This window comes from Cebus imitator, unplaced genomic scaffold (genome assembly GCF_001604975.1).
Source record: "Cebus imitator isolate Cc_AM_T3 unplaced genomic scaffold, Cebus_imitator-1.0 Scaffold142, whole genome shotgun sequence".
Classification (NCBI taxonomy): domain Eukaryota; kingdom Metazoa; phylum Chordata; class Mammalia; order Primates; family Cebidae; genus Cebus; species Cebus imitator.
In genome coordinates, this window is record NW_016107457.1 from 1,539,190 (window position 1) to 1,562,792 (window position 23,603).

General features: G+C 35.3%; 2 protein-coding genes across 6 annotated transcripts in view; one reads left to right on the forward strand and one right to left on the reverse strand.

Annotated features, from left to right (window-relative positions):
• The window catches only part of PHYHIPL (phytanoyl-CoA 2-hydroxylase interacting protein like), a 76,817-nt gene extending 67,313 nt beyond the window's left edge, over positions 1 to 9,504 (forward strand). The window contains exons 4-5 of the mRNA XM_017542272.2: positions 366 to 483; positions 6,533 to 9,504. Coding sequence (XP_017397761.1) covers positions 366 to 483; positions 6,533 to 7,067 — 653 coding nt within the window. The 3' untranslated portion in view covers positions 7,068 to 9,504. The remainder of the gene's footprint in view (positions 1 to 365; positions 484 to 6,532) is intronic.
• The window catches only part of FAM13C (family with sequence similarity 13 member C), a 115,276-nt gene continuing 99,275 nt past the window's right edge, over positions 7,603 to 23,603 (reverse strand). For 4 of the 5 annotated variants that reach the window (XM_017542268.2, XM_017542270.2, XM_017542265.2 and 1 more), the window contains 4 exons: positions 15,522 to 15,617; positions 14,004 to 14,203; positions 12,697 to 12,798; positions 7,603 to 9,204 (listed from right to left, as the gene is read on the reverse strand). In XM_017542268.2, the coding sequence (XP_017397757.1) occupies positions 9,081 to 9,204; positions 12,697 to 12,798; positions 14,004 to 14,203; positions 15,522 to 15,617 (522 nt within the window). In that variant the 3' untranslated portion in view covers positions 7,603 to 9,080. The remainder of the gene's footprint in view (positions 9,205 to 12,696; positions 12,799 to 14,003; positions 14,204 to 15,521; positions 15,618 to 23,603) is intronic. The other variant, XM_017542267.2, reaches the window with a different exon arrangement.

The following is a 23,603-nucleotide window of genomic DNA, read 5'->3' on the forward strand; positions in this document are numbered from 1 at the left end:
ATCTCTTGACCTCGTGATCCACCCGCCTCGGCCTCCCAAAGTGCTGGGATTACAGGCTTGAGCCACCGCGCCCGCTGAAAAGTTATTTAACTTAATTTTTGTTTCAGTATCTCTGATTTCAAAAAATGGAAAAATGCAAGCACTGGTAGTCTAAGAAACAACCAGAAACCATAACAAAAGTATTTTTGTAGAAAGAAAAATGTGCCACACATAGACAATGAATATTTTCTTTTTTAAATGGAATTTCCTATTTACTAAGTTGAATTTCCTAAAGGTGAATTTTAATAATCTTCAATTTATTAAGTATATAGTTGGTACTTTTGGTGCCATATTATTAATAACAGACTTTTTTGGATTTTTTTCAGACTATTCAAAAGTTCATCTAACACAGTTGTTGGAGAAGGCTGAAGTGATTGCAGGACGTATGCTTAAGTTTTCTGTTTTTTATCGTAATCAGCACAAAGAATATTTTGACTATGTTCGGTAAGATTCAAAAATATATAGTGATTTGTTTTACTAAATATAGTTAAAAATTCTAGGCTCAGGTTTCCCTCGACTCTAGTTCTGTCAAATAGCAATTCTAGCTTTTTCAAAATAATTACATGGGTTTTTATTTTTCAGAAAAATTAAGCAGAAAAAGATGATGAGATTTTTTTTTTTCTACTTCACTTAGATTCTTTTCCATAATCATTTCTGATACCACTTCCTGCCCAATTGACTAGAGGATCTTAAACCTATAATATTTAGATTGATGAGCATTTCATTTTCACGCTTGTCCTGCCATCTACATCATACTTACTACTATTTTTTTCCTCTTTTTGTGGGTCTTTTTAAGACATTGAAAATGAGAGGATAAAAGAATGACTGTTTCATGAAATATTATGGTGAATCAGGTGGGATTCACAGACTTCTACCTAAATAGAAGTCTTTTCGCTGTTGTATTAGTGTGTTTTTCAGCCTGCTGACAAAGAGATACCTGAGATTGAGCAATTTACAAAAGAAAGAAGTTTATTGGACTTACAGTTCCATATGGCTGGGGAGGCCTCACACTCTTGGCAGAAGGCAAGGAGAAGCAAGTCACATCTTACATTGATGGCAGCAGGCAAAAAGAGAGCTTGTGCAGGGAAAAAATCCCCTTTTTAAAATCATCAGATCTCGTGAGACTCATTCACTATCACGAGAACACCCAGTGCAGGAAAGAGACGCCCGCATAATTTAATCAATTTCCACCAGGTTCTTCCCATGATGTGGGAATTGTGGGAGTTACAATTCAAGATGAGATTTCAGTGGGGAAACAGCCAGACCATATCAGCTGTTATCAATTATTATGAGGCTAATCGCTTTTGTTTCCTTTTGAATTCTAGTGATTTTACTAGAATTTCCAAGATAGCCTATGTTTATCCCTGGAAGCAGTTCCCAAGATGTTAAAAAAACTCTATCATGAGGTAGTTTTTATACTTACAGCACTTTCATATTTGTAGAAGAACATTTGAAGAGAATAAATAGCCAGATGTATATTTTGAAGTAAGACTAAGGCTTTTAAAATGGCAAATGCTATATAAGATGTAAAACTTCTACACAGCAATCTCTATAATTTGTCATTTTAAAAGCCTCAATTCAGACTCTAAAGGATCCTTGACAGGACTGTATATGAAAAATATTTAAGAAACTTTTCTGTTCTTTGTGTTTCTTTCATTCTTCTCTAGTTTCTGTTAAATGAAGACCATGGTTCCAGATTTAAATCAGCTTCAAGCTGTGGAAAATGCAATGGGAATCAGAGAGAAGAACACACGTAGTCATCTGTGTTCTTCAAATTAAGTACTTAGCAAGAGAATATATTTTTATGCATTTTGATGGTGAAAAATATTCCTGCCATTTGTTTGAATATCTTATAAATACAAAGTTTAGTCCTTCATTTTCTCAATTGGTACATACCCTAGAGTCCATATAATTTCTGGTAGATACCTACTTTCACCTAATTTAGAGAGTAGAGATTGATAGACACAACATAAATTATTGTGCTTGTCAATTTTGGATTGGCAATGACCATATAGACTCAGCAAGGGAGATGTTTATGCAGATGCTCCTTGACTTCCCAATAAACTCACTGTAAGCTGAAAATACCAAGTTGAAAATGCATTTAATACACCTAATCTATAAAACATCATAGCTTAGCCTAGCCTCCTTAAACATTTTCAGACCACTTATATTAGCCTGCTATTGGACAAAATCATCTAACAGAAAGCCTATTTTATAAAAAAAAGTGTTGAAAAGATCAAAATTCAAAGTACAGTTTCTACTGAATATTCATCACTTTCACACCATCATAAAGTCAAACAATTGTAAACCAAACCATCATAAGTCAGGAACTGTCTGTATATGCATACAACTAAAAAAAAACTCCCTATTGCTGTTGTCTTTAGTAAAAGAAATACATCAAAAGAATAAATAATTACATCTTTTATTCTAGGTTTATATTCCTGGAACATTGCCACTGTCTATTTTAGGTGGCCACTGGAGGGCAGTATTTCTTTATGATTTTTCTCTGTCCCTTCAATGGGAACTGGCCTTTGTTTTTAGGTCCTTCAGTAATCTAAAGTTTGGTTCATGTGTTTTCAAAAATGCTTCCAAGAATAAACAAAGATAAAAGAGTGCCTAGAAAATGGATAATTGTTGTGTATATTGCCTGATTTTACTCCCAGCTATCAGTATGAAAGCTGTGTTTACTCACTAGAAAAGTTACCTTTGTTAAGTTTTCCATAATGATAGTTATAAAATCCATGTAAACTATGTCTTAATGCAGTATGTATAAATAAATATACTTTCCACAGTGCGGTATAATTTTTCAACATTGCTTTTTAAAGAAGCCTTATTAAAAAGTAGTAGACATTAATTCCATGGATGTTGATTTTCTTTTTGTCATTAACTCTAATTAGGACACATTTCCTTGATTGAAATCCATTTTAAATATCATCTTGTTATTCAGAATGCTTGAATAGAAAGGAAACTTTCGATTACTGGATAAACTTTCCAACATTTATAATCCATTTTAAATTATGAAAAACTGGATAAATTCTTAGTTCATAAGGAATGAACTCATTTTGACCTCTTCCTATAAAAATGAATTCCTAAATGGGCATTGCTTTCCCATACTCCAAACAAAAATACTACTTTCTCTCTTACCCCTTGTTCAGATTCACTAGGTAGTCTAATTGTCCTTGAAACTCCTTTTATATCTGAAAGATTTCAGGAATTCACTGAGATTGGTAGACATGTGTAGGAATGTCTCTAATTCTGGTGTCAGATTGTATATTCCCAAAATGCAGGTTCTAGTACACATTTTCTGTTTATATATTTGTTGCTGTTATTATTTCATGTAATTGCACTAATAGATCCATGTAAGACACATATAATATAGATATTTGTGTTTTGTTAATCAGAATGTAACAAGGGCAAGAAATTTTGAACAGGGACAAGATGGAGTAGACACTCTTTTCCCTATTTCTCCCACTAAATACAACTAAAAGCACTGGACATTATATATAAAATAAATATCAGAAGACTAAGGGGGAAAGAAGATGTATCAGTTAGGGACCTTTGGGATTCAACAGCACAGTGGTGAGTTCCTTGGGTTTTCTTTTAACCTCTTATATTCTGGACTAGGTGCTGGAGTAGCTGGCAACACAGACATGCCAGTGGGCACAAACAAACAAAAAAAAAGAACACCAGAAAGTATGTTTGTTTACCCACAGGATCAGGAAAGAAACTGAGATGTCTTCAAATGCAGAAACCTTTTGGACAATAACTGCCATACTCCAGGCAAACACTGTAGGAAAAAACAAACAAACAAACAAAAACCTGTAGTCCCCCATCTACCAGTCAAGGCTAAGCAGGGAACCTAGACCTCTACCCTCTCACGTCTATAAGGGGACACTCTTCTCCCTCCACCGTCTGCTAGAGTGGTATCAGAGAAGCCTGAATAGGGAGACTGGATTTTCCACCATTGCCCGGAGACAATGAGGGTTGCCTTCATAGTTTGTGAAACCTACATGACAAGTAGTAATGAGACACCCCTTCTCTCTCTGGCCTGTAGTATGTAAGCACAGGCCTAGTGCGAGTCTAAACTCCTACCTTCTCCAAGTAGTAACTGACCCCCCTACCCTGTGTCACTGGAGACTGAGTAAGTAGGAAACCTGGACTTTTATCCCCATCAACATCAATTAAGTGACTACCCTATACTTTCCACCCATTGGTAGATAGCCAAGAAGAGGACTGCTAAAATACTAGATTTAAATAAGATCCAGAATAAAATAACATAATATATCCAGGATACAAATGGAACTCATGCATCACACCAAGACCCAGGAAAATCTTAACCTGAATGAGAAAAGATGATCAAAGATACCAAAACCAAAATAATGCAGATCTTAGAATTATCTGATAAAGATATTTAAGCAGGCACCATAAAAATGGTTCAACAAGCACATACTAAAACATTTGAAAGAGATAAAAATAGAAGCAGCAAAGAAATAGAAGGTATAAAGAACTAAATGAAAAATTTGGAACATAAACACACAGTAAGTGAAGTAAAAAGCTGGATAGAGTCCATGGATTCCACAGCAGATTCAAGAGGACAAAGGAAAAAAAATCAGTAAACTTCTTGAAGATAGAATAGAAATTACCAAAATTGAACAATAGAGATAAAACTCACTGAAAAAAACGTATATCAGTCTTATGGATATGAGAGACTAATAAGGAAAGGAGAAAGAGGGTGGGACTGAAAAAGTATTCATAGAAATAATAGCCAAAATGTTCCCAAATTTGGCAAACAACATAAACATACAGATTCAATCTAAGAAAACACTAAATAGGATAAACCCAAAGAAATCCATGCCAAGATACATCACAAACTGAAAACTGAAGACAAAAAACAAAAAAAAAACCACCTTGAAAGTGCTGAAAGAAAAGATACCATACGTGTAAGGAAAAATAAAAACAATCTGAAGGACATCATCATCAGAAACTGTCTAGACCAAAAGAAAGTGGTATGATATTTTCAAATGCTGAAAGAGCACTGTCAACTGAGAATCCTATATCCAGTGAAAATATTCTTCAAGAATAAAAGGGAATTAAGACGTCCTCAGATAAAGGAAAACTAAGGGGATTTGTCAACAGCATATCTATCTTAAAGGAAGTTTCTGAAACAGGAAGGAAGGAAATAATAAAAGAATGAATACTGGAACATCAGAAGGAAAAAAGAACAGTCCAAGTAAAAGTATGGAGTCACATCCAGAATATCACACTGCATTTATTTGTACATTTCCTTATTCTCTTAACTGTGACAATTTTTTGGTCTTTCCTTGAATTTGCATAAAATAAGCTCCCTAGCTGGTTTTCAGGTGGTAAATTTAAGATCCATTGCTGCTAAATTCAGAGGCAGATCAAGAGCACATCTCAGTGACCCATAAACTCTTTAAGAAGCACGTTGCCTCAGGGAACTTTCCCTTGCTTGAGTAATAGCTTGAACTTTGCTTCCCAAGTCATACTGGTTAGGGAGCCAGCAAAAAAAAAAAAAAAAAAAAAAAAAAAAAAAAAAAAAACAAGCCACATTTGAGGGATTCTGGAGAGAATTTAACAAAACTACCTATTATAGAGGTGTAGTCAGGGTTAAGATACCAAATAAGGGATGCTAATGTAACCAAGAACTAGCAGGAATTGAAAAGTTTTACTCTTCTTGGGAATGAAAGGGAGTAGGAATTTATCCAGCAGTAGCAGTAGCAGTAGTCAGGTATACGTAGTTATGAAGAACTCAGCCCTGACAGAAACAGAAGGTCCTGAAGCATGAAGTATAGGAAGACACACCAAAGGCTTTACCTCCTCCAACTCTATATATGTTGTTGCCTTACATTGGTAGAACTGAAATGGAAGAGTCCAAGAGATAAGGAGCTGAATAAGAGTTCCAGGCCACAGTGGAAGACTGGTGGAGAATGAATGGATCTGAGGGTTAGGTAAAGGGTGAATAACCAGCACTGTTCTAAGCAAAATGCCAGAGAAATAACCTGATTAGTAAACTGTCCTTGTGCTAAAAAGCCAAAACAAAACACAACTTTTGTGCCAGTATAATTGGACAGCACTCATTTAAAAAACATTCAGTATATTTAACTAACCAACATCTTTAGTTCAGTTTTCTCTTCAAAAAGCCACTTCTGAAACCTAGTTGGCAGTTAATGTATGTATGATTTTACCTGTAAGGTTTCTAAGTCCAGTTTGAATTTTCTGGTGAGGAAATTTACATAATTATGTTAATTTAATGCAAAGTCTCCAAGGTTTGTAGCAGATCATCCTTACCTTAAGGTCAAAGCTAGAATTCAGCCATCTATAGGCAATATCAAAATATGTTGTCCCCTTAATCTGATAGGAGAGGTATTCAGGCCTTTAACAGTAGATGTTTGACATTTGGGCCATTCAAATATATAAATCAGGGGGTTTACCACAATTGTATCAAGCAGTGACCACTTGTTTTCTCTTGCAGAGAACATCATGGGAATGCTATGCAGCCCTCTGTCAAGGATAACAGTGGTAGCCACGGCTCTCCTATTAGTGGAAAATTAGAAGGCATCTTCTTCAGCTGCAGCACTGAATTCAATACTGGAAAGCCACCCCAGGATTCACCCTATGGAAGATACAGGTTTGAGATTGCAGCAGAAAAACTTTTTAACCCCAATACTAACTTATACTTTGGGGACTTCTACTGTATGTACACTGCTTATCATTATGTGATTCTTGTTATTGCTCCTGTGGGATCACCAGGAGATGAATTTTGTAAGCAGCGCCTTCCTCAACTAAATTCTAAGGATAATAAATTTTTGACCTGTACAGAAGAAGATGGGGTGCTGGTTTACCACCATGCCCAGGATGTCATTTTAGAAGTCATTTACACTGATCCTGTGGATCTTTCTCTGGGCACCGTGGCAGAAATCACTGGTCATCAGCTCATGAGTTTGTCTACTGCAAATGCAAAGAAAGATCCCAGCTGCAAAACCTGTAATATCAGTGTTGGACGTTAATGCCCACTCTTCTTATTCTTACTCAGCCCCTTTTCCTCCCTTAGTAGCATTGGTCCTCTGTTGTCCATTTTCATCACCAGATGTTTTCCACTGAAGCATGCACATGCCACTGTCGCCAAAAACGAACTACCACTTTCCAAATTTCATTCAGAGCCATTTTAGTGTTTTCCTATTCCCTACCCCTCCCACTACTTTCAACGGTGAAATACCCTAATTTCTCCTTCTGACACTTTATTGCCTAGATGCTGCAATGTTTTTATGTTTCCTTTATGCCAAACATAACAAAACAGTTATATAGACCGCTTTAGCAAAGTACAAAATAATGGCTTATAAATGGTGTTTAAATATACATTCATTTTAATCTACTGAATAAATATTGGAATAACTCCAAACCGCATGAAAGGGTGTAATTGCAGCATGAGTTAAATCTTGAAGCCTAGAATTGTCAGCATTTCCAACTCCTTGTTTGACAGTGTTATTTATGTTATTTATATTAGCTAACAGGAAACAACTACTGTGTTATCAACATAATAAATATAATAGAAAAATATTTTATTTGTATTGTTGTATAAAATATTTACAATCATATAGAATATATAGAGTTACATTTTAATAGCAATTGTATACATGTCATGAAACCATTTCCCTTATCAAAGATGTAATTTGTAAACCTCAAATAGTTGTGTATCTGTCCTGTTACAAGTAGATGACTTCAATTAAACAAATTTATGAAGGACATTATTCTGATTCATAAAGTTATAAAATATTAGGTAAATACAGAGAAAACAATAAGCCTCTGAAATAGTCTGTTTCTGAAATAGTCAATAGTCTTCCCATTCAAACTATAAGAAAATGTGAATTTCTTCAACATCATACTTAAACATTACAGAAAAAAGAAATACAAACAAGGTTGGTACATGAGAGAAAATGTTGCCCTTTTACTTCCTTTTACAAAAATGAAAATAATAAACAGGCCTTAATATAAAATAACACAAAATGATATGCACTAAAATTGATGAAGCAAATAAATATTCTGGCTTCTTTTCCAAGGTGTCAGGGCAAACAGTTTCCAAATCTTTCATTTTGTACAGAAGGAAGAATAACTTCAGCTCATGAGAAATTTTTTGACTTTACAAAGTATATGCCTTGCAACATTAAGAAAAATGTATACTCCCAATGAAAAAATAGTTATATATAATCTTATAGTAAACAAAAGGATTAGCAGTAATACTATGGTCACATTAGATTATATACTGCAGACACATATCTATCCAAAATACCTATTTTAAATTTTAATACAATATTTTATTTTAATATAAACATCTGTCAGTTATAGACAAAGAAGATAATTCACAAAGTACATGCTATCAGAATGAACTTTGGTAACCAGAAATGTAAAATTTCAAATAACAGATAAAATAATATGTTATTTTTATAGAGAAATAAAAAAAATAGAAGTGACACAATCTAGTTTGTTTTAGGGTACTGAGAGCCTCACAGACTTAAGGGACAAGATAGTAAATGTTTTATCACTCAAAATCCATCAGAAGTTTCAAATAAATTACTTTCTTGCTAGCTGTATTCTTTCCTACTTGAGAAGTAGAATTTGTTTTCTTCCTCTTATTGATTTTTAAAAATCATGCTCTTTTCCATACATCATGAACAATCTTTGGATACTAAAACTTCCCCTAACAAGTGTCCCAGCTATGTTATTTAGATTTGATGAACTATTAGAAGTTTTTTAAAATGCTTATATTGACTGTGAGTTTTCTGCTTGGCATGGAGGACACTGAATTGTTTCCCAATTATATGGCTACCTGTTGTATCCTTCCTTCCATTTAAATCCCTTCTCCTTGTATGTAATTAAACTTGCTATTCCTTCTTAAAAACAGCTAATACTACCACTAAAGTGCTTCCATTATCATTGTGTCAGAACTACTTAGCAAGGGTGGCAGAGGAAAATAAACTTGACTTTATATCATGGGTGAAAGTGATCATAACATTTCCTGAACCTCAAATGGTTTTGGCCACATCTTGCTTGCTGATGAGGACCTCTAATAGTCTCAGTTTGGCTTTTATGTGCTTATATTCATAATACTCATCTGCCATTGGTATCCTGTCTTCCTTTTGTGGACTTCTGCAAGAAAAAAATACGTTTATTACTTCACAATGAATCCAGTGATTAAATATTCTTTTATAATTCATATATGAAAAAGCATACTGTAACAGCTTCTACTTGGTTTTTGCATCATATCTTCTTTTACTTCCCTTTCACCTTCATTCACTCCCCCTTCCATGTGTTACTAAGTTTCTAAATAACAGTAACCTTTGAAAACTTGAATGACATAAGTGTTTTGAAAATCTGTGGTCCGGTGCGTAGACTTACAACAATGGGGTAAGTGAAAAGATCTAAGGAGAAATAAACAAACAAAAACCAGAACTTTCAAGGCATTCTTTGTCCAGTCATTCTCCCATTATCTGCCACAGCCCTACACCTGTACAAAATGTTTAGCCCTAATAGAGTGGTTAAAAATATTAACCTGAAAACACTACATAAATTACATTTTTAAAATAATTTAATAACTTATGGTAACAAGAAAAGCATTCAGGGTCTGTCTTACAAATTTGAAACATTTCCAGACTTTCTTGTAATTATAATACCTGTGTCTGCTAATATATAGTAGAACCACTGAGCGAGCTGTTCCTTAACTGAAGTAATTTATGAGAATCTACATTGCAGTGGTTCTCTTCTGTACACTAATTCTACTAAGGCTAGACATGTAACAATGCATAGATTTTTATACAGTATGCAGTATGCTCTTGCTGTTTACTTGGAAGAATAACTTGGTAACATCAGGAGTTAAAATCATTTGCCTTCCCACAAAAATATGTTGTCAGGATATGTTTTCTAAAGGAAATAATTGCGACAGGGTCTCAAAAGTCTCTGGTTTTCTTGGTAATAAGATAGCTAATTGTTTTGAAAATATTTCCACGCATGACTTTGAAATTTAAGAGGTAGAGGACACGGATATAGTCACTACAGTTACAACTGAATATAACTACAAATACTGTCTAATATTACTGTGGCTGAAACCAGGTAAATAGCTTATATTTAATGTTTTATCTTTACCCCTTTCTATTTTTCCAATAGTGATAAAGAGATATTTCTATCTCTTACCAAATAAAAAACAAGCTAATCTATAAAGATTGTCTATGAATGTAGTATCTACTTGTATTTCATAACTATTTATTGCCCTGCAATTTCTAGTACAGAACTCAGAACAGTACACAAATCCACAGAGTGCATTCTTCTTAACTATTGTCTAAATTATATAACATAAATCCTTTGCCTCCATTCTGTGTTCTGAGTCAAACTTACCATAACTGGGTGTCTGAATACCACCTTAATTTCTATAAATAAATCTAAGTAAAGAAATTTCCTAATTATTACAGAGAAACATTAATAATGCATTATGTAATTTTCCCTAGTTTTGCATATTCCATTTTGGTTAATAAGGGTGCTTTGACAAGAATGAAAAGTTTTGCTAAGTCTTTCCTGAAGCAGTTTCCCCATTATATAAAACATACTAATGTGCTTACCACAGTTCCAGGCTCATAATTATTAATAATAATGTAATATCTATATGATTCTCATGCCTCTTGTATGGCAAATATTACCAAGAACATTTACAGTGTCTTAAACATTTTAATTCATTTGCATGGTTATTTTACCTTATGGATAGCTAGGCCTTCCCAGTGAAATGTCTTAGATAAAGAAAATTAAGGTCCATAATTCCTAGCCATTCAATGGTTTGATTTTAGTTGTAAAAGATCATCTTTTGTGCATTTAGTTGAAATATATCACCAAAAGGGGCATAAACTTCAAAGCCAAATATAGGCTTATCTGACTTGGGTTTAGGACTCATAGTTGCAGTGTTAGTTATGTTCTATACTATGCATAGAACATAGCTAACTTCCCTTTATGACCAAAAGCATACCAAGTGACACTGCAGATCCACTAGGCAGGACTAGTAGTACACTGAGAAGTTCTCAAACCCCTTAAGATAGATTCCTGGGTTCAAATTGGTAAAAATATAAATTTATTCAAAGAACTCAAATTTATGAAAATAATGTATACACATCTTAAAGTATCATTTATCATATGTAATGACTGTTTGATTTACAATATTTGATAACATCTCCACAAATATTTCCCTGAATGAAAAATTCCCATAGCATACCATTAATCCAAAAGAGGCAGATATCAGGAACTTTATAGTGCAAGTCACATATTTACCCAGATATAGCAGACAGTCCAGAAAAAATTATTACTCCAAGGAATGTTTTGCAGGGAAAGTTACATGAACATTTTATAAAAGAAAAAAGTATGAAAAAAGAAAATTAGTAACAAATGCTTTATATTCTAAATTTATGAGCCACATACCATTTCTCACTAGATTAGTTAACATCACCAAAAAGGTAAGTTGGATTTGTAGCAATCAACTTCAAGATTACAGATAGAAAATAGGTTGTTAGATCTGTATTTGCTGAATGCAAAAAGCTTTTCACTCAATAGGTCCAGTCCTAAAGAATATCCCTGGTAGGCTAACATGGAAAACCTGCCAGGGACAAAGAGGTGAGTAGACCAATCATGAGAGTTTCAAGGTGCTTTGGAAAATAGTCCCTTTCCATCAGGACAACCCTCAGCCTGCTGAACTGAAAGGTCAAATACAATACCTAAATGGAGAGGAATACAGAGAAGCCAGTGTGGCACTGATAAGTTTATGACTTGAATGATGAGTTTAATGTCATCTCATCTACTTAGTAACTTGTGGCTGTGAGAAAGTTACACTCTAGATTTATTTATTTTTTTAAAGATTGTTATCTCACATGACAGCTGTAGCTTCCCAAAGTATCCCAGGAGTCCAGTCATTTCAGCTTATAAAGTGGGAACTGAGGCTCAAGATAACTAAGCAATTTATCTCTCTTCCAAAAGTGGATCAATAACCCTTATCACTCAATTATGTATGTAATTTTGTTGTTGAGACATCAAAAATTAGAGGAAACTAATAGAGTGTATAATGAGACTTGGGTTGACACAGAAAAGTAGAGGACAGATGATAAAGCTAACCATATATTTAAGGGATAGAAAGAATGACTATGAATTTTTTATCAAGTCTTGAAATAAAATAATTAGGGACAGATCCTAACTTCTAAGGAAGGCATTTAAAGCAAATAAGGAATTATTATTTAATAAAGTAGGGAGTAACTTGCAGAACTGAGAAACAACGAAGCAGTTATGTGGGCTAAAAAAAAATCAAATAGATTCTTTAAAGGTTTAAATAAATCCATTTATTTATGATGAGATTTATTGTCCAAACAGAGATTTTTAGAGTTTATCCTTTATTTTTTACAGATTGACGTCACGCTTGACAGCTAACATGTCCCATAAAACATCACTAATATTGGCACTATTAGAATGTTGGATTGGACAAATCCTGAGTCTAAGCTAGTGTGGAAATTACAGATATTTTGTAAAAAGTCACTGCTGCTGCCAAAAAATTGCAGTTCATTATTAACAATAATTCTCTAGGAAGTTAGCTTTAAAAATCTCTCTGCCCACACATACCTTCCTGTTTGTTTAAAAAACTGTTCTTCAAATTCTCTTAAGGCTTTCCGCAGTCTCTTCTTGTCAGCCCTGGTTTCTCGGAGATGGTCAAGAAGTACAGGCCTGAAGGGGAAATAGAGGCAGCAAACCACTGGGTTATGTATGCAACTATGCAACAACCTTGCATGACCTGCATATGTACCCCAGAACCTAAAGTAAAGTTAAAAAAAAAAAGGAAAAGAAGAAGTACAGGCCTATAGAAGGTAAAATATTTGCCATTACTGAGCACTGGCATAATTCAGAGATCAACATGAGCAGATTTCTCTGTTGAGCCAAAAAAGCATACTATGATTAAAAGGTGTTCCGATCATAAGAGTGTTTTTTAAGTAAATATGACACACATAAAGCATGACCATAGGCAAGCACACAAGCAGGGAAAATTACCTGATGGAAAACATATCATAGGATAGGGGAAAGGACAGACAAGAGGCAAGCACATTGAGTCCACTGAAAGAAGTTGTAAGGGTAACAGCAATATAATTGGATGAGGGAAGGGATGTTTTGAAGGAAAACTCAGCAGCATTTGGTGATAGACTAGATGTAAGAGATAGAGAGGAACAGCTTTTAAAGAAAATTATGTCCTTAATCTAGAGAAATAAGTGTGGGAATGTGGGGACATGGCAAAATCCTTGTGAATGAAAATAAGACCCAGAAGAAAGTTATAGTTACATCCTACCAAGATGAGAGAAAAGTCATACACTCTAGAGCAGGAGTTTGGTATACACAAGCATACAAAATTCATGTTTCAGAGATTCTGTGAACTTGAAATTATATATGGGCATTTTCTTAAAATGATTCTATTGGTTTCAGAAAAGTCCAACACCCCTTGAAAAAGTTAGGAATAACTGCTTTATAACCACCACCAAAAAAAGAAGGATTTTCTGCTTGCTTTCTCTGACAGGTCACATTTCTGTCCATTTAAATCAAATTAAATCTCATAATCAGGGCTGTAAGATACAAACCAAAGAAGGCCAAATTATGAGGAATGCCAGCTTCTGAATAATAATAATGATAATATTAATGAAAATCCAAATGGCTTCTGTCAGAAGGGCCATTTAAGAGACAAAGGGCAAATCATTTGCTTCAGACCAACGGGATTTCTAGTTAAGAAACTATCTCATCTAAATGTAAGAGATTAAGATAAAGGCCCTGAGAACTGTTGACCCACCCCTTTAAGTCCAGCATTTTCAAAGGCCACCTCTGCTTCATACACTGGTATCAGACCAGAAGAGTTAAGAAGAGACTCCACACTTAGGATTCATACTCACATGGTAGCCTCATGTAAATTAGACATGGAGAGAGCTGGTGGTTTTACTTCTTTCTTTTCATCCGGTAGAAGGGCCCTAACAGGCTCAGTCTCATTAGGGTAGATGAGGTGTTCACCAACAGGAAGGTGAGATGCTGGATCCGGCAAAGAAAGTTGTTGGCTTCCCTGTGGATGGTCTTCATCAGAGTCCTCTTCCTCCTGCTTATCACAGACAGAGTTAAAGAAAGAAAGTTACATAATGCCCAGTGCCTCTTGAGGAAACAAAACAGGAAGAGGAACAATAAATCAATGCCATGAAAACCAGTAGGTGACCCATGTGCCTACTGAGAACTGGGATGGAAGCAACCAAAAGGAGCTCTTCCTCAGTTTGATTAAAAGCTTGCCGAAGTTAATGAGCAAAAACGCAGCAGCCATTCTGGGCTAAAACACTCACCAAGTTAATCTGTGTCTTCTGGGCCAATGAAGGCACAGACCATTAGGATATGCTCCAGTCCAGACTATACTACCAAGTGGTTCCTCCCTTTCACTAGGCCTTCTGGGCTCCAGCTTAAACTTGTGATATGAGTTAATATTAGATGGGCTACAGACAACTTTTATCCTCCAGAAATACCCCAAGTCAGGTCCCGGTGGGGACCAACATTCAAATACAGAGAATACTCAGAAAATTAACAAGTTCAGGGGAGAGCTCTTTGAAAGCCAAAGCAAAATGGGGTTGCTCCTCAACCTGTTCTGATAATTTTTATCACAACTAGAAGATTCTTTTGCAAGGAATATAAGAACCCTGCTACATTTTAAATTATGCTTCCATAATGGGAAAAATCCAAAGACTATGAATTATTATTCTCTTAATGTCTTTAAAATACAGAAGTATAAATGTACCAAGTATACTTACATTTATATTTGTTAATATTTACTCCTTTTCATATTGATGTCTTGAACAAGTAACTGTTTTGATATTGATGGAGTAGGATTTGTGATGCTTTTCTAGTTCTGTATTCCCATAAATCATTCTTTATTAAAGGTAGTCTAACTCAATTTCAGTACTCCTATTTTCTATTGAAACAAATCTTCTCATATCTTGTACAATATGGTCAAATAGTACCAAAAACAAATGTTGCAATATATCAAGAATATATTGTGAATTTTCTGATTAAAGGAATAAATTAACCAACACACAGAACAGAAAGGCTCTGTTTTGTCTAGTTGTGCTACAAATTAGATAATGCCAAACTGAAATCTATCATTTCTTTTCACCCAAGGTAATCAAGGCAAATGTTAAAATTGGCTCTAGACATACAAGTACTATATGCTCTGATTTTACAGTAGATCTAATATCTGCCACTGTTAAGTATAGTAGCAGGGTTAGAGAAGACCAAATTTTCACTTTTTGAAATGACGACTGGCCTTGTTAGCAGTATATACTGCCATGAAGGGTCTTTTATAACTCTTGTAGTACTATGTCACATCATGTTAACTACACATCAGTACAAAATACCAGCATGCAAGTATCCTGACTTACAATTGTTGGAATAAGGGAAGGCGTTGACAAGATTTGTTTGATAATTCTGTACCGGTCATAAAGCGGCTTTATGAGGTTCTTGTCTTGCTTAGTTGCCTGAAAAACATGAAATTAATTATTATTCCTCTCTCAGACAAGAATGAAAAGTCAATATTTTTAGCAGACAAAAAGTGTCAAAGTAAAGGATTATAATACTATAATGTAACAGTTATCATAAAAAGAAAAGTCATTTTTATTTTTTTTTTTTTTGAGACAAAGTCTCACTCTGTCACCCAGGCTGGAGTCCAATGGCATGATCTCGGCTCACTGCAACCTCCAACTCCCAAGTTCAAGCAATTATCTTGCTGCAGCCTCCCAAGTAGCTGGGACTACAGGCGTGTGCCACTGTGCCTGGCTTTTTTTTTGTATTTTTAGTAGTTTCAGGGTTTTACCATGTTGGCTAGACCAGTCTCAAACTCCTGACCTCAAGTTTCAGCCTCCCAAAGTGCCAGGATAACAGGCATGAGCCACAGTGCCCAGCTGGAAAGTCATTTATAAAATACTGCATGTAGCACATGCCAGTTTTTTTCTTGGAAAAGTTTCTTAAAGGATACGTCCAAGTTTAGGAATGTGATTTTTGGAGGAGTCTGCAATGCATAAGTGTTAAGGAACCTCTCCTTAATTAATTCTTCATTCTTAAAAAAACAATTCAGACAGTGATTTTTCTACTGACACATGTATTTTACATAGACTTTCCTGATTATATGTAGTCACAAACACCAATCTTGTACAGGTCTTCATCACTACATGCTTGAATTATATCCTAGGTTATTGTCTAGCTGTGATACAAACTAAATTATTTTGGACAAAACATCTAACTTCTCTGAATCCTCAATTTCCTACCTATACAAGAACGAGGTTGGAGTTACCAGTATCCTTCCATATAAAAAATGTATAACCTCTTGATCCACGAATATATTCTATACCCCTCTACCGTAAGCACCCCATCCCTAAGCACTATTTTCAACAGATCACATTGTACATAAAAATTTAAATAACTTCCTATCTATCAATCTGTCTATCTATGTATCTGCCTATTTATCCAAAGTGACCTAACTCCTCTGCTTATATTTATTTTTCTTCCTGTTTTATTCTGCATTAATTTTCTGCATGTCTAGTACACATAGCCTCCCTTTTACTCTAGTCCAGTGATATACACTTGACAAGTAGTGGGAGGGGAATAGTAGAAATGACTCATGGAATAATCACCCAGTCATCTTTTATCAAACTACACACATCCAAGCATGCCAGACAGATCTGCCATCCAGATCTGTCTCCCTTGAAAGAAAAGAAAATGTTTCAAACATGTGTTACACTTCGCAGTTATCCTCATGCTCCCAACTCTCATCCCAGTTGCAAACCATTCTGGCCCATATTGATCTAAACTTTTCTCTGAACTTCTTGTCTCATTATCTGTGCCTTAACTGTTTTCTTTGTTTCAGCTTTGTCTGCCCAAATGAAGGGTTCTTGAGGACAGAGATTATATCACACATTTCTTTAAATTCTCACAGTACCCAACACATTCCCATCCCTACTACCAAGCTATCAACACAGGTTTATGTGCAGAAGGGACTCTAATTTTTAACAATTTTCTTGTAAGTTCCATACACTAAGACTCACCTCCCTCTGTAGAACCCTTTTAAGTATTGTTTAAATAACCTCAAGATCTTTTCATTTGCTAACCCAATCATTTTTTTTTTTAATTTAGGTTCTGGGGTACATGTGCAGGTCATGCAGGGTTGTTGCATAGGTGCATATGCACCTATGGTGGTTTGCTGCCTCTATTCCCCCTTCATCTATATCCGGCATTTCTCCCCATGTTATCCCTCCCCACCCTCTCCTCCTCTGCTGTCCCTCCCCTAGTCCCCCTTCCACTGCCCCCAGTGTGTGGTGCTCCTCTCCCTGAGTCCACGTGTTCTCATTGTTCAGCACCCGCCTATAGTGAGAACATGTGGTGTTTGGTTTTCTGTTCTTGTGTCAGTTTGCTGAGAATGATGGTTTTTAGATGCATCCATGTCCCTACAAAGGACACGAACTCATCATTTTTTATGGCTGTGTAGTATTCCATGGAGTATATATGCCACGTTTTCTTTGTCCAGTCTATCATTGATGTAACCAAATCATTCTTTAAACACTTTCTTATTCATAACACATCTTTCCATGAAAAAAAAATCCAACAAGTTCCTATCAAAATCTGTTCTATGGGATTTTAATAGATGATAGAAGAAAAAATCTCAGTCTAAGTTCAGAAAACATTGAAATAGTGTTTTTTATGTAATATCTTACTAGGACTTATAGTCCATAGAAAGTATTTCAGAAAATGATGCATTCAGCTATTATTGGTGTCTTTCTATTGCAATTTGATTTTTGTGATTTTAGCATATTTCCCAGATTCTAGAAAAGCTAAATTTAATCCTAAAAAAAAAAGTGAGCAAAACACACATTAGAATGATGAATGCCATTGCAGAAAAGTATCTTCCACGGATGCTAGATTAAAGTTCAGGAACCTGTACAATGTATGCACTCCTTTTTCACTTTGATTTCATTGTCTTCCTCTTAAGATCATTATCACACCAATCCCCGAAGAGACGTGAGGGTTCCACACCCTATCACATAGTAAGTACAAAACACTGTGAAACATCTAAGTCTACAAGTGCTCATCCTCAGATAAAGGACAGGAAAGCAGACTGCCTGAGAAAGGATAGTAGTGGGATTATGTGCCAGGAACTGTTTTCTCCTCACAAAGAAGCAATAGGCCTGCAAAGTGATCTTCATAAAGGAAACTGAATCAAGGTAAGCTCTGCAGGATACCCCACATCTAAGAGGGCAGAAACACATTAGACTGCTGTTATTCTTCAGCCACTTTCTGCTAAGAATCAGATAATTTTCTCTGAATTCAATGGCTCTCTCTTTCTGAATGCATCCTTCTTCCTCCCTAAATCTATAGTTGCTGCTGGCTGTAGTATGCAAGATATATATATATATTTTTAAATTTTGTTATATGAATGAAGAAAACAAGGTTTCCTTTATATTTTTGGTTACATGTTGAATAACCTAAAACAGGCAAAGAGAGCTATGAATCAACTGTCATAATTTAAAGATGAATATGAGGATCTATCCTTTAAAAGATGATTATTCTTCCAGCTTCTCCATTTTTATAGTAGCAGGAGTAAAACTAAGAAGAGGATGAGCAAGAGAGCATCATGTAGAGGACACAATTTGATATGATCTTTTTTTTAATAGCTTGGCAACTTTGCCATATGAAAACTCCTAGCTCCCTATCAAATAGGTGATTTGAATCACCAAGGTCTAGAAATAAACTGACTTTCCGAGAGACATAAATGCTACTGAGGGGTCAGCCCAAATTAGTTTCTTTCTGGGCCCTGGTCAGAAAGTTGTTTGGAAAAAAGCTGCCTTAGCTTCAGCACCTTTATCACCTTGTTTTCCTTTCCCCCATGGGACTGGTGCCATGTATTCTTGCACAGTAAGCCACAGAAATTTATAATAAAATTTTGTAAATAAAATCATTCTGATTATCCCCATAAATGAGCTCTCTCTTAAAGAGAACAGTAAAACTGACATTCTCTTTTCTGGACAGTGAGCAGTAGGAAACATGCTTCTTAGCTTTAGGGACTCAAGTCCTGCCAAGCTTTTCCTAAATATCCCAACCCCTTATTTAGGGAGACATTATATGTAAGCAAGTCTAGCCATTTAAACAATCAAACAAGATGGAAAGTCGGTAATGGATATTATCATAGAAAGCAACTGCCAAAGAGAAAGTTTTGGTCAATTTAGATGTCCAACCAGGGAATTGAAGACTAATATTCATCTTAAAACCAGAGGACATGAGTTCAGATAACCAGCTTCAAAATTTATAAACTGTTTTTAACATTACAAATATGTAACATTTGAACCTTAGCTTTCTAATATGCAGAATGAGGATGACTTTTAATAAGTCATATAAATGTTTCTGGATTAATATTAATAATAGGCATACTAAATGTTATTTGAGCTATCAAACTAGTTGACTTGATGTTAATGTCAATGCTATCCATTAATAAAAAAGAATGCCACAGTGCTATTGAATAATAAATTTTTAAAAGTAAAAGAGAATGATAAGCTCTCTATGTCTTGATATAAAAAGCTATCCAGAATATATAAAGTAAAAAAAGATGCATAATTGTATAGACTGCTCCCTTTTGTCTAACAGAGGCAAGTTAAGACTATATATTGAGGCTAGGCATCCTGGCTCACTCCTGTAATCCCAGCACTTTGGGAGGCTCAGGTGGGAGCATGACTTAAGGCCAATAATTCTAGACCAGCCTAGGCAAAAGTGAGAGCTCACCTCTACAGAAAATTAAAATAATCAACCAGGCATAGTGGTGCACACCTGTAGTCCCAGCTACTTGAGAGGCTGAGGTAGGAAGATCGCTTGAGCCCAGGAGTTCATGGCTGCAGTGAACTATAATTGTACCACTACACTCCAGCCTGAATGATAAAGTGAGACCCTGTCTCTAAAAAAATAAAAATAAAAATGAATGTGTATTGATAATTTCTTATATATGCTTTACATAGAAACTCTAAAAGAACACATAAAACATTAATAACAATGGTTATCTGCTTGGGGTGGGAGATCTCAGAGCTGGAAATGGCAGTTGGGGTTGGAAGGAGTTTTTTTTTAATTTATTTTTATTTTTATTTTCTACTTTTGCCATTTTCTTTTATATATTTTCTTTTTAAACTATATGAGAAAGTATTACCTATTCAACATATTACTTTTTAGAAGAAGGATAAATAGGAAAGCAGAAAAGTTTGATGGCATCTTTCTTTGCATGCTCTTTATCTCTAAGTCTACTGTCTTTCCAACCAACAACAACCTGCTAATAAGTTATTAAACTTTTAATGATTTTTTAAGATAAAATGTATACTTTCTAAAAATCTGCTTTCATCCTCAAAGAGGCTACAGTTGACAAGAGGCCAGAAGAAGTAACTGCCATTACTTATCCCCTTGATCATTTGTGCTGTGCACCTGACCCACCTTCAGTTCTTAGAAAGGTCAATATTGATATATGTGCCAGCACCAATTCAGTATTTCCAAAAGACAATGACATAAAAAACAGAAATAGGCACTACATTTCAGCTCAGGGGATGATTAATTCATTTCCAGTTCACAGCCATGCCCTGTAACCCAGAAGTGATTTTCTCCAAAAATTATCCAGAGATAAAAGAGGAAGAAAATTACTCATTGGTAGTATCTGAACGAACAAGGCAATGCTACAGGATTTATCACCCTTAGTATAGGCTCCGACTAAATATCAAATGCAGAAATTATAGAAAGAGTCATAATAAAGTCTCTCTAGAAAAGATGTCATTCTTTATCTTGAAATTTTAATATTTAATGCATTTTCAGCAGTAAGGCAAGGACCCCAGATGAAAGTCATATGTCATTTCGAGTTTAAAGAAATGGGACCTAATGAGATTATCTGAGATGCTACTGAGCTCATTAGGAGTTAGAAATAACACTAGCTGCTATGGGAATACACAGTTTTCTCTTTGGTTATGCTGTGGCCTCTACACTCAAACGGACTGTAGTGGTCGACTAGCTACTACATGGTTTACTACATTAAGCTTTCTCAGGACTAATACTCAGCTTTATGTATTTACATTTTCTATTACAGATGCTCTCCGTTTAAAGGACCTAATGTTAGTCTCTGAGGAGCTACATTATAAGTATATTTGAGGGGGCTTCGGGCACATAATAAACAAATCAATAGATACTTCATTAAAAATAATAGAATTAACTGGCATTTATACAGGGTGACCTCCATGCATAAGGAGATTTTTCTCTGATCTCCCGACTCTCATTTGCATGTGTCTATTTGACTTACATGCCTCAGTAGAATGACCAACCATCCCAATTTTCTCAGGACTCAGGCATTTCCCAGGCCATGGGATTTTCAGTGCTAAAAGCAAAAATGTCTTGGGCAAACTAAGATGATTGATCACACTATTCCTGAAAGATCTTAAATGTAATATATCCCAAACTGACCTTTTACATTTTCATTTACAACCCCCAGTGTGCTCCTCTAGTTTTCTCTGTGTCAGTAAATGGACCATCGCCATCATGGATTCTTCATTGCCTTCATTTCCTCCCATCTAACGCTTTCACATGTCCTTTTGATTCTACCTTCAAAATATACTTTGAATGTATCACTTCTTTCCCTCTCCAAGGCCACCATGCTAATCCAAGCCACCCATTCCATCTCCCCTTTTCATTCTTTTCCCTTATGATGTATTCTCCACTTAGCAATCAGACAGATCTTTTAAATGTAATCATGTCATGTCAGTTTTCTGCTGTCAACCATTCAACAACTTTGCAAATAATTCCCACAGCTTAAAAGGTTCTGTGTGATGGGTTCTAATCTGTCTTTTCTGATTTGATCTCATGCCATCCTGTTCTCCAGCCCTCAAACTTGAGAATTCGAAGTGCACAACAAGCCCTTCCTTTCATCAAGGCCTTCATACTGCAATTCCATCTGTTGAGAATGTTCGCTGATGCTCTTTGGCCTGCTGATTCTTCTTTAAATGTCATCTCTTGGCCTTCCTAATCATTTTATCTAAAGTAGAAACTATACCCATTATTTTCTATCATATCACCTGTTAAATATCCTGCATAGTACTGTGGGAAGTAGAAAAGTTTCTTTTTAAAGTTTTCCTTTTTGTTAAAGAATAAGTATGCTAATAACTTTGTTAAGCCCTATTCTATGTAGCTGTTAGACATGCCATGCTTACAGGCATGTAGTACATTCTATGTTCTTTCACTTTAACCAAGATATTTGTGCTAAACCTGCTCATAGGCATGTCTCAACACTTTCAATTATTTCTTGCTATTGAGTTATTTCTTGTATTCCCACTCCCAGGACAACATGAACTACATGAGGACATTGACCTCCCCCCCATGACTTCTCTATCTTTTTTCTTTTTTATATCTACCATCTATTCTACTTCACAACACATAGTTAGCATTCAAAACTTTTTGCAAATGATTGGTGTACACCAGTCAGTAGGCTTCTCTCTTATTGTCATGATAATTATATAAGTAGGTATTGCCTGTATTTTACAGATGAGGAAGTTGAATCTCAGAGAATTAGTTCACTTGCCAAGTGCCAATGGATAGAAAGTGGCTGGTTCAAGTGCTGAGTCCTGTTCTAAGTCTATTGTATCAATTCCAACTCTCCTCTTACTACCCTTGTTAATTGAGTAGATTTAGACATTGACCAAAGTGCTTTAATAGATATGCTTGAAGTAACATTAAAATACTGGAAAGACCTTCAGAACCACTGAAGGATGGAAAACCATGGGTGTGCCTGAAAGTTTCTATATATGTATGTGCAGAAGTTACCCACTGGCTATCACAAAAGTGTAGAATCTTGGTGGGCTCAAAGATAGGATAGCTGAGTGGAAAAAAACTTTCTCTTCACTCCTTACAACACATATTTGTTGTTGTTGTTTTAAGGCTAAAGGTATTTCATAAAGATGTGGTCACAGGCCCATTTCTGCTTGTAGATCACAAATCCTTATGTAAAGGACTAATCCAGGGGTATATGTTGAACCTTTTGAGATTTGGAATATGTTGTCACTTTATGATTAATACCAGGCAATATACAATAGAACAGGGAAAGGCAGCTTTATCTTCAAGAAGGCTTCATTTGAAAATTAAATATGCTAGTTTGTTCATTCATCTGCTCATTTTTTCATTCACGCAGCAAACATTTATTCAATACCTACTATGTACAGAAAAGGAGGGGTCATGACCTATAAATAGTACTTCCATGCAAGAAATTCAAGGTGTAGTACAAGAAATAGAAGATGGCATACAAGATAGTTAGAGCTATGATAGGGTAGTTGCATCTCTTATTCGAGAACTGAAAGTCAATCACACCAGTTTTAGAGGTGAGACAGGGGACTACAGGAAAGCTTCCCTGGAATAATTGAAATGGGAGCATAGATATGCAGGACAAGGAGAGATTAACCAGGTAAATA